Genomic DNA, 10,439 nt, shown 5'->3' on the forward strand with positions numbered 1-10,439 from the left:
GGTGCAGGGTCACGCATCGGGGATGCAGGCAGTGCCCGGGCTGCCCTCACTGCCAGTCAGCTCTGCTGGGCTCAGGACCAGCTCTCACCCCCAGCGCTGCGTTGCCACAGACACTGCATGCAGAGGGAGGTGCCAGACCACAGATAGAGACGGGCAGGGAACGAATGCTTGCAGGGTTGGGAGAAAAAGAGGTTTCCAGTGTTTCCAAAACGGGCTGCAGACCGTCACACAGCGCTGCAGAGCTGGAAGAGACGCTTTGCCCTTCCTGTCTCCCCCCTGCATCATCGTGGGGTTGGGATAACAGCTCTCAGGGCTCCGTGCCTTTCCCAGGCAGCGTGACACAGGTGACACAGAGATGGATAAGGGTCGGTTTTAGTGCCAGGCTGGAGGGCGCAGCATCCGGCAATGCATGGGCGCAACGCGGCAGCTTTGGCTGGGGCCACGGAGGAGCTGGGGACGGCGGCAGGGTTGGGACATGGCAGAGCTGGGGATGCGGAGCCGGCAGCGTGCTACCACCTGCTGGAGGATGGGAAGCAGAATCCACCTTCCCCCCCCTTCCCTCACACCGGAGCAGAAGCGCACGGCATCGAACCTTCCTTCCCCACCGCCCGGCAGAAATTCAATTTCGGATCCGAGCACTCCTGGGGAACTGACGCTCTGATTGCATTATTCATGTCCGTAGTTAACTCGGTAAAGGGCTCAGATTTAATTGTTTTCTGTTTTCAAGAGCTGCGCAGCTCTCAGCTCATCTCCCCACACCACAAAGCCCTGACTGCATGCTGGGGCTGGGAGGCTTGGGGTGAGGGGGGAGGGGGGGGGTGCTCTGCTTCTGGTGCAGCAATCAGCATGGACACGAGATGCAAAGAGCTTAAACCCCCTCAAACATGACGTGCCAACCCCACCAGGCTCGCAGCATCTCAGGCAGCAGCTGGTGTGAGGCACAGGCTGGTTCTCCAACAGTGAAGAAAGCAGGGGCTCTCTCTGCCTTTTCCTGCCTCTGCTATTGAGGGAATGGTGCAATTATCTTTGCAGACACATTACTACATGACAAAAAATAGCAGCTGAGATAGAAGAGCTACATCCCTGTAGGTATTTGACTATCAATGGAAAATTACACATTCATTACTGGGCTTTATTTGGCAACGATGATATTCATTGAGTCATCCACACAAGCCTTGCCCTACGGAGTGCTGACCCTTCCCAGAGGGACCACACCAATGATCCTATTCCTCCAGGCCCAGCATTGGCACAGCAAGCAAAAGGTGCCTAATGGGGACCCCCCAGGTGTCAGTGCTGGAAGTGATCTCAAAGCCTGCCTGGAGCTCGCTGCTACTGCACCATAGGCAGCCCATGCTTTGCACCAGAGCCTGCTGGGGCTGAGCACCCATTGCCATGGGGAACAGACCCCCTGGCAGCCTGGCCCTGCTGCTAGCTCTGACAGCCTTACGTGCTCAGGATCTGGCAGCTTCTGGGCTCAGGCAGGGATTTTCCTGCCTATAGCAATTCCAGCAAATGTCTTTTTATCACCTGGCCACGCAGCACAGCCAGGAGCTACAGTGAGGCACGGGCTCAGCTCCCACTCCCAGCCACTTGTCAGTGGTCATTAGCAGGTGATGAACGACAGCTCTGCTCTGATGCCAGCCTGGCCGTAGCGTGAGACAAGGCTGCAGCAGACACCTTGACAGCATCCAGCCAGCCTGGCCCCAGGAGGAGATGCTGGAGCTCAGGGGTGATGTGTGCCTGCAGGAGACGCCTGATTGCAGGGTGCAGCCACAAACGTGGGACCAGCCAGGAGCTGATGGTGATGCAGAAGTTGACCTGGCACCCTCTGTGTCCCCATCTTCATCCCTTGCTCCGTGCTGGCGCTGCTAAGCACAGAAGCTGGCAGCCTCCAGCCCTCTGCCCTGCTAGCACCGTGCCTGGGGCAGCATGAACAGCAAGGAACTTACTCATTTCCAGGTTTAATTAGAAATGTAATCGAAACAATGAACCCGTGCCGAGCGACGAGAGACGGGATGGTGAATGTCATAAAAACCTTCCAATGCTCCAGCCAGGTAGGGGCTCAGGGCTGGGGATACCTTTCCCCCTGCCAGCCCCAGCCTTGCAGGCTCACTGCTGCCCTGTGCCATCCCCATGGAGACTCCATTCTGGCCCCCTCTTCAGGGCCACGCGGGGCTCCAGGGGCAATGTGAGCTCATGGAGAGAAGACAGCTGGAAATCTGGAACCAATGGAAAAACCCAGCAGCACCAGCTCTGAGAGATGCTTGTGCCCAGCCCTGCCAGGCAAAGCCCCAGCAGAGATGCAGTCCCCATAGATGGGAGGGCCCCCAATGTCCTTGTAGAGAGCAGGGGCTGAGGCAAGAATTGGGTCCTGAGCAGTAGTGCTGGCTGAGAGGCACAGCTCAGTGGGTGGGGGCTGGAGTCCCAGCAGCCCCTCACATTACCTGCACATGCACACACACGTGTGCACACGTACACTGCTCGACCTATCCCACCCCACGAGCCCTGGGATGATGCTCCTGCCACTGTCCCCTCCCCTTGGCTCCATGTCTCTTGTGCTGGGATGCAGCAGCAGCACTGGGTATGGGAACAGCAATGTCCAGGGCAGAGGGCACAGGGCAGCCCCGTCGGCAGCACAGGATGCTTCAACCCCAGCCCATTCCTACGTTGTCTCCAGATATCCCTCATCCCAGGCAGCATTTTGCCAATGCACATGGAATAAACATCTGTGTGTCCTTCTGGGCAAAGGGTCCCACGTGGACAATGGAGAGAAGGCAGTGTGGGTGGGAGGACAACAGAGGGACAGCGCAGCCCCTGAGGGATGGGGACCAGGTGGCCCTGCTGAGGTTCGGGACAGGGATGCTGACCCTGAGGGCCTTTGGCTGTCTCCAAAGACAAGCACTAACAGAGGAGGGGAGTGCAGAGGAGCCCTGGCTTTGCCTAAGGCTGGGGGCAAGATCGGTGCCAGGGGAGCGGGGTGGGGGCTCACGTACCCCCTGGCATCACTGCTTCCTCTGGACAACCTGGCGGAGGTGCAGCTCACTCTCGGCGGCCACGATGGGCTGCTCGTTCTGCCGATGGTGGCTGATGAGGTGGCTGATGCTCTCAAAGAGCACATCCTTGGTCCTCACCTGGGGTGTGGGCATAGCATCCCTGAAGCTCCCGGCAGCCATCCAGGCCCCCCAGCCCCCTCACCTTGCCCTTACCACTCCCTCGGGATCCACCAGCAGCAGGTGCTTGGGCTGCCCACTATGCATGCCCGTCAGAACATACTGCCCTGGGTTGGTGATACTGTCCCTCACCAAGAAGTCCCCATCCATCTGCAGGAGCTTCTCGGCATCCCGTCGGCTCATCTTCCCGTGGTACCACGGCTCCCGTCTCAACTGCTCCTCCGTGGGGGCAATGGGAGCCTTCCTCGTGGGGGGACTCGGCCACTGGTCCTCGATGGGTGGGCTGACGTTGCTCCCAGCAACGCACTTGTGGAGCTTCAGGGCATCTTCGAAAGGCCCTGGAGGGACCAGATGGGGAACATCACTGCTCTGGAGCATGGAGCTGGGCAGACCAGAGCACAGCATACCCCACGACCCCAGCCCATCACCTTACTCATGTCAAAAAGGTCCTTTTTGGGGCTCTCCTCTGGCACTGCATGAGTGGCATCCGATTCCAGGCTCTGTGTGTTCACATACATGTGCTCCTCGTAGTCCCGTGGCACCAGGGGGTGCCCGTCTGCCTGCAGGTACCCATCGCAGGACTGGCCTGCAGGGATTGGGCATCACCACCTGCATAAGCTGGGAACAGGATCCCCTCCACAGCCCTTCTGGGGACCTCAATGCCACCAGCATCAATATTTCCCTCAGTGGTACCCACCCTGGTTCTCTGAGTCCCAGGGCTGTCCTGGTTGGTTCGACAGCTCTCGCCTGAGCGCTAACCCACCCTGGGAACAGGAGACAGCAAGGTTACTGGGGGGACTGACCCTGAGCCTTCACTGTGAGGCTAGCAGTGGCTCCAGGGCTCACCTGGTGAGAAGGCTGAACGCGGATGCGGCCGGGGAATGCACTGTGCTGCAGGCGGGAGTCGATCAGCCCCCCCAGGGGAGGCTCCTTGCCAGGGATGCTGTTGTAGTAATCATGCTCGGCCGCCTCATCATCCTCCCCCCACGCTGACTCCTCCATCCCCAGCACCCTTGTGCAGAACGCAAGCAGGGACAGCTGGGAACACACTGCCCAGCCCCGATCCCAGCAAGGACAAGGCACGGGTGGCACGGGAAGGAATGGAAGGGTTCCAGTCCTACCTGTCTGGAGGTACAACTGCCTTGGGTGGGCTGTGCAGGTACTGCTTGAAGCGCAGCTCAAAGGCCTGTCCCACCGTGTTGATGACGCTCTGCGCCAGCCCATCGCAGCACTCCAGGATGTGGCAGGCTGCAAACAGACAGGCGAATGGACAGATGGCTTTAACCTTCCTTCAGGCTCACAGCAGCCCCTCAAAAAGCCCCCAGCTGCCCCTCACTCCCCACCGAGAGGTGCCCCCCTCCAGCCCAGCTCATCCCTTCTCCGCGCCCTAGGGATCAGCATCACCTCTCTGGTTGATGGGGTCCTTGGCGACGTAGGCGACGTAGTCCGTGGTGTCCTGGGGACACAGAGGGTGTTTGGGGCTCATGTCCTGCTGCTGTGCGGAGAGCGGGGCTGAGGCTGCCAGTACCAGACTCAGCCCTGACTGCCCCAGCCCCAAGGACCGGGCTGTCCCTGAATTTTGGCTCAGCCTGGCCCCACCATGGGATGGGCAGCCCCATGTCCCCGCTCCTCGACTGTGGGGCCGGGACATGAGAGCCTCACCATGTCCCCACCGGAGGCAAAGGAGATGGACTGCATGTGGTGGTTGGCGATGATCTGCAGGGCACACGACCACAGTGGGGTTACAGGGGGAGGCCACCAACACCTGGCTCAGAGCTGACGTTGGAGGCAGAGGGCCGGGATGCCCGGCTCTCACCTGGCGTGTGGTAGGGATCATGAGGTTCAGGCCATCAATGGAGATGTTGACAGCGATGCTCATGCCTGCGAAGCGGAGGTTGCTCTTCCCCAGGATGGAGAAAAGGGCTTTGCTGGGAGCCTGGTGGGGGACAGGAGCATAGGGGTGACGTTGCCCTTCCAGAGAGCCTTTATGGGGTGGAGAAGACACAGAGTGCCCAACACCCCAGGCTCTGCACTGGGATCAGCCATAGCAATCTGCCCATAACCCCGACCTTAAGAAAGCAGAGAGGGATGGGCTCAGGTGGAAACTCACCTTCTTCTTCCAGATGCCCTTCACACCCGGCACTGCTTCGTACAGTCTGTTGATGGCTTCTCTGCAAAGCCCCAAGTCCCACAGCATTACCACTGCAGATCCCAGCCATTTCTTGGCTGCTTCCCCTTCCCATAGGTCTGGGAGTATCATCTCTGAGCAGACACAACGTCCCCCAGCCTCCCCCAGTGTCACAGGGCTGGTGGTACGTCATCCCCACTGGGGCCACTTCTCTTCTCCTCTTTCCACCCATTGATCCAGTGCTCGCATTGCTGCCTCTGTCTCAGCACGTGGGGTGGCCCCTACAGGGCAGAGGGTCCTCCCAGCCTCAGCTCTGACCCCCCATCTCTGCATGTCCTACCTGGTGACCTGTGTCCGTGTGTTGAAGTCGAGGGATCTCATGGAGCGCAGCACCTCGATGCATCCCATGTACTGCAAGATGGGAGGGGAGGTCAGAGAAACCTCAAGGATTATCAGCAGCCCATGCAGGTGATGGACAGGAGCCAGGTGTCGGTGACAAGGGCCCCTTTTGGCACCAGCTCCAGAGCTTCTCCCCTCTTCTTGTGGGTTTTGTGTAGCAGTGGATGGCTGCCAGCATCCCATACCCACAGAGATGAGCGTGTGGATGGGGAAAACTGAGGCTCCATCCCCAAGCAGGGCTGGGTTGGTGCAGAGCAAGGCCAGCGGCCTCTGGGCCCACTGACCATTTCTGCTGCCCTTGTACTGAGGATGGAGTCCCAGGTGATGCTGGGCAATGGGCTCCCACCATGTAGCATCCAGGCCCTGGGATGCATGCCATGAGAGCAAAGCACTGCTCGGCTACAGGGGCTCCCCACGATGCCCATCCCAGGACAGAGGAATCATGCCCAGTCCTTCAGGAGTCTGGACTGTATCACAGGGAGGAGTGAGCAGAGGGAGCTTCCAGCTGCCCTGAGCTCTGCGTGCCTGGGGCTTCCCACCTTCCCATGCCAAGCAGAGACGAGTGGGCCGGCAGCACTTACTTACCCTGACGATGTAGGAGACGCCGGGACCCAGCACCCGCTCGTCGGGATGCAGCCAACCCTGGGCCGGCTTGTTGATAAAGCTGCCCTTGCGGTTCCACTCATCCCCGGCCGGTCGGGCTCCCTCCACCCTCGCCGCTTTCCTGGCGGCCCCGGCCCCTCCGCGCAGCCGGCTCATCACCTGCAGCGAGCACGGAGCCGAGCAGCCCGGCTCGCAGGCTCCCAGCACGGCGGCCAGGCTGGACGTGGCCCCTCCGGGCTCCACGGCTCCTCCCGTTTTGGCCGGAGAGGAGAGCTCTTTGCTGGAACCCGAAGGGCTACGGCTGAGAAAACCTCCGGGACCGGGAAACTTCCATTGAGGCATCCGAGGCAGCAGCATGCAGAACGTGGTACCGGCCTCCGGCTCCTCGCCCGCCGCGGGGCACGGCTGTGTCAACCCCGGGGCCGCACCGGGATGCGCTGGCGCCGGGGCCGGCATAGGGGCGGCCGGAGGATGGCGCGGCCGGGCCGCGGCCCTCAGCGGCTCGTCGCGAAATCGGTCATACTTGGGCTCGGGGATCATGCCCCGCCGCCCCCGTCGAGCCGAACGTTCCCGTTCCGGCGCCGCTCCGCGCCCCGCACCGCTACCGCGCCGGCTCCCGCCCCCCACCCGCTCCCCCGGGGCCGCGCCGCGCTGATGTCATGGTGAGAGCGCTCCGCCGCCCGCCCCGGCCCCTCCCGGCTGTCTGAGCATCCCCGCCTCTCGCCCTCTCCGGCCCCTCCGTCCGTCCTTGCAGCCCCCTCCTACATCGGCAGCACGGCCCCGCCGGCACCCCGAGCTCCCCTGGCACCCCCCAGCATCACCCAGCTCCGAGCCCCCCCGTCACCCTTCGACATCACCCCACTCAGAGATCACCCAGCATCACCCAACCCTGAACCCCTTCCGGCACCCCCCAGCATCACCCAGCCTTCAACCACCCCGGCTGCGCTCCCCTCTGGCCTGCTGCCAACGATGGGAGCCCCAAAAGAGCCAGCTCTGTTCCCTGCCCCGAATCGGGAACACCCGAGGATGAGGTGGGATGAGCTCTTTTCCTGCACAACACGGGCTGCCTGTGCTGACAGAAGCACGGCTTGGTCCCCCTCCCACACCTGGGATGCCCCCAGTGGCCAGCAGGCAGCTTCTGGAAGGGGCCAGCAGCATCTTGCTGCTGCCTTCACCTGCAACGGGGATATTTGCTCCATTTTTTCTACCACTCCATTAATAGAAGCATTTGCAGGGTGCCTGGGGCTGCTTGGGAGGTGGTGGGTTGCAGGGGGGCTTTGCTGTACAAAATGGGGCTGGCTTATTTCCATGTCTCCCAACCCAGTGGTCTTGTCCACTCTGATTTTATCTGGCTCCCACTTGTTTATATCTGCCTGGAGGGCTTGGGCAGTAAAAAGCACGATCATTTTCTTGCTTCTTTGCCAGTATCTGCAGCAAGCTGGAGGGAGGGGGGGAGGATGGACGGACACACTTAAAGGGACTTTCTGACCTCAAACAATCATGTAACACTCTTCTCCTCCAGCCCTGGGGCTGCTGCTTTTTGGTTTTTTTCAGGGATTCAAAGGACTCAGACCTCCTGTCCAGCCTGGCATCCGTCCACAGCATCTGAGCAGAGGGGCAGGAGGCCAAGCCAGCCTTCATGAGGCATCGCACCCACTGTGGGGGCTCCCAGCATGATTCACACAATGGGGACCAAGCCCAGAGCCACCTCCTCACCTCAAATCCTCCCTCGGGTGCTGTTTATTTCTGCCTTTCCACTTTCAGCTGAGCATCTTTCGAAGGATGAGGACTGAGAGGGATGCTCTGCTGCAGAGGGGTCAGGTCTCTGCCCCACAAAACAGAACTGGAGCCTCCCTGGGGGCCTGCAGTGCCCTGGACAATGCACAGCTGCCTTTATCTCGCCTTCTTTTCACTGTCTCCTTCTCCCTGGCAGATGATGGGGGTGAAAGCCAGTAATCACTCTAAGTGCAATCGATAAATCAGGGTAATAGAATTACATACATTTGCTGTTGCCATATTAGGAACAGCTTCTCTTAGCCTCTCTCTGCCCTTCTTGTTTTGGTTTTTAAACTGCTGCAAAGTGCTGGAACATGCTGGACTCCTGCAAGCTCCATGGGGCAATTCCAGCCCAGGCTCAGGGTGGGGGGTGGTTGGTCCCTGCAGGCCCTGCCTGATGCAGGCAGCTTTTTTGTCCCCATCACTTCATCTCACATGTGAGAAACGCTCACAAAGCCAATAACATCATCCCAGGCAAGGATCTCAGTGAGCAGTGTTTTATTTTGTTATTGCAGCAGTGAGCATTCTGCAAGCAGAAGTGCCTGCTGTAAGAAAAAACAAGCTCTGGTGTCTCCTCGTTCCCAGCACTGAGTCCCCCTCCATGCTGCCATTCTTCACATGGGTGGTTGGCAAAGTCCATCTCTCTTTTATTCCTCCAAGTAAGCAGAACCCACGAGCCCAGTATCTCCCCTTCATACACCAGCCAAATAACTGTGAGTCTTCTCGTGCAGATCTGCCTGCAGATGTCTGTCTCACAGCCTTTGGTTGCCCATCCTCCCCCCAGCGATCTCTCCATGACCCCCACACTTCTTCTGCATGGCTGCCAGCTCCCGCAGGCTGCTCCCCAGTCTTGCACAGGTCCCTGATGGATCATTTTCATCTCATTAGCAGCTTATTTCAGGCTCTGGAGAGCTAGCTTCGAAGCAAGGGCTTCCCTGCCCTCCTCCCCCCCCTCCCTCATCTGCTTTTAATCATTAGTCAAAGAAAAGCTTCCAGGGATAAAGATCACAGCCTCTGTTGGCACGACGCAGCATCTTGTCACACCACTGCAATCCAAAATCCAGGAAGAAAACTCTCTAACCCCAGAGCAGTGTTAAAAAGTGCCATTCCTTTATTCCTCAATACACACCAGGCAACTTGACAAACCAGAGCACTTTCTTAGAGTTCAGGTTCTACATTTAAACAGTTAAGACATGCATATGCAGCCCATTGGCATACATATTCATTCTTTACCAAGAACTCATTAATATATGTTAATATCCCTCTGGACATATGCTGTAGCATTTAGGGTGGTTGTATGCCCACTTGCTTTCTCCCTGTTTTTCCACCATCAGTTCCAGCACTGAGACTTTTGGCCAACCTTCAGCTGTTTTTCCATTGCTTGTAGGCCATAATGAGCAACTTCCAAAACAATATATGTGAAAATCCAAGGAAAACCTCTTTGCACCTGCTGAAATGTAAGCAGTCTATCAGGAACCCCGTGCTTCTTGTGGAGCAGAATTAAGAGAAAACAAGGCTGTTCACCCACCAAGCAAAGTTAAAATGGAACATTTTAGAATGAGCACTCATTGATTCCTTTTGCTAAAAGAATATATTGGTCCTTAAACCAATGTGCTGATCCCTATTGCTAAACAAAGCAGCCTATATCACCCCACCATGGCAAGGGTCTTCACAGAATCACAGAATGGCCAGGGTTGGAAGGGACCTCAAGGATCATGAATCTCCAACCCCCCTGCCACATGCAGGGCCACCAACCTCCGTGTTTAATGCTAAACCAGGCTGCCCAGGGCCCCATCCAACCTGGCCTTGAACGCCTCCAAGGACAGGGCATCCACTTGCCCTGCTGGGGGACCCCCCAAGCCACAGAACAGCCTCAGAGCAGACAGGGCTGATTTCCATCTCTCTCCAGGTTGCATCTCTTCATATTTCTAGCTGAGATGATGCAAGAGGCTCCTGTGGCCCTTGACACATGTGGTTCCAGCACCACAGAGCCAGGGATGGACGAGGAGAAGGGAGGGCAAGCAATGTTGGCCTCCTGCCATGCTGCTCCCCAGCATTTGCATAACTTTTCTAAATTGTGCCTAACGAAGCTCCTTGCACCTCTGGCACTGCATGAAGGGAATAAGCATCAAGGACTCTCCAATCCATGAAGCATTAATTAGGAGAGGGAACACACGCATACAAGCAGTGTTGCTGAAGCAAGCACGGGTCTGTCAGTGCTGAGCACGTGTCCACAGCTGTCACAATGTCCCCATTTGGTGGTGGGTTTGGGGTGAGGGGGCTGGGACCATGCTGGGAAGACACCCGGCTGCTATGACCCTGCTTCCCCCACCTGAGAAAGGATGCAAGTTTTCCCTTTGGCT

General features: G+C 58.4%; 1 protein-coding gene across 3 annotated transcripts; it reads right to left on the reverse strand.

Moving 5' to 3' along the window:
- Positions 1-1,945: 1,945 nt before the first annotated feature.
- On the reverse strand, positions 1,946-6,840 carry SHC2 (SHC adaptor protein 2). Of its 3 annotated transcripts, none has more exons than XM_042835975.1 (12): positions 6,283-6,840; positions 5,639-5,709; positions 5,281-5,341; positions 4,987-5,106; positions 4,833-4,886; positions 4,575-4,626; positions 4,292-4,418; positions 4,017-4,182; positions 3,868-3,934; positions 3,604-3,756; positions 3,207-3,508; positions 1,946-3,131 (listed from the first exon to the last, which is right to left on the reverse strand). In XM_042835975.1, exons 1-12 carry the CDS (start codon positions 6,838-6,840, stop codon positions 3,003-3,005), a joined length of 1,860 nt encoding a protein of 619 aa, XP_042691909.1. In that variant the 3' UTR covers positions 1,946-3,002. The 3 variants fall into 3 exon arrangements, with proteins under 3 accessions (XP_042691909.1, XP_042691908.1, XP_042691910.1); XM_042835974.1 differs by having other exon boundaries at positions 4,575-4,662; XM_042835976.1 differs by lacking the exon at positions 1,946-3,131 and having other exon boundaries at positions 3,393-3,508; positions 3,599-3,756; positions 4,575-4,662.
- Positions 6,841-10,439: the final 3,599 nt, after the last annotated feature.

The sequence above is a fragment of the Centrocercus urophasianus genome, unplaced genomic scaffold (genome assembly GCF_019232065.1).
Source record: "Centrocercus urophasianus isolate 14NV4802_14NV808 unplaced genomic scaffold, USGS_Curo_1.0 seq_56, whole genome shotgun sequence".
Taxonomy (NCBI): domain Eukaryota; kingdom Metazoa; phylum Chordata; class Aves; order Galliformes; family Phasianidae; genus Centrocercus; species Centrocercus urophasianus.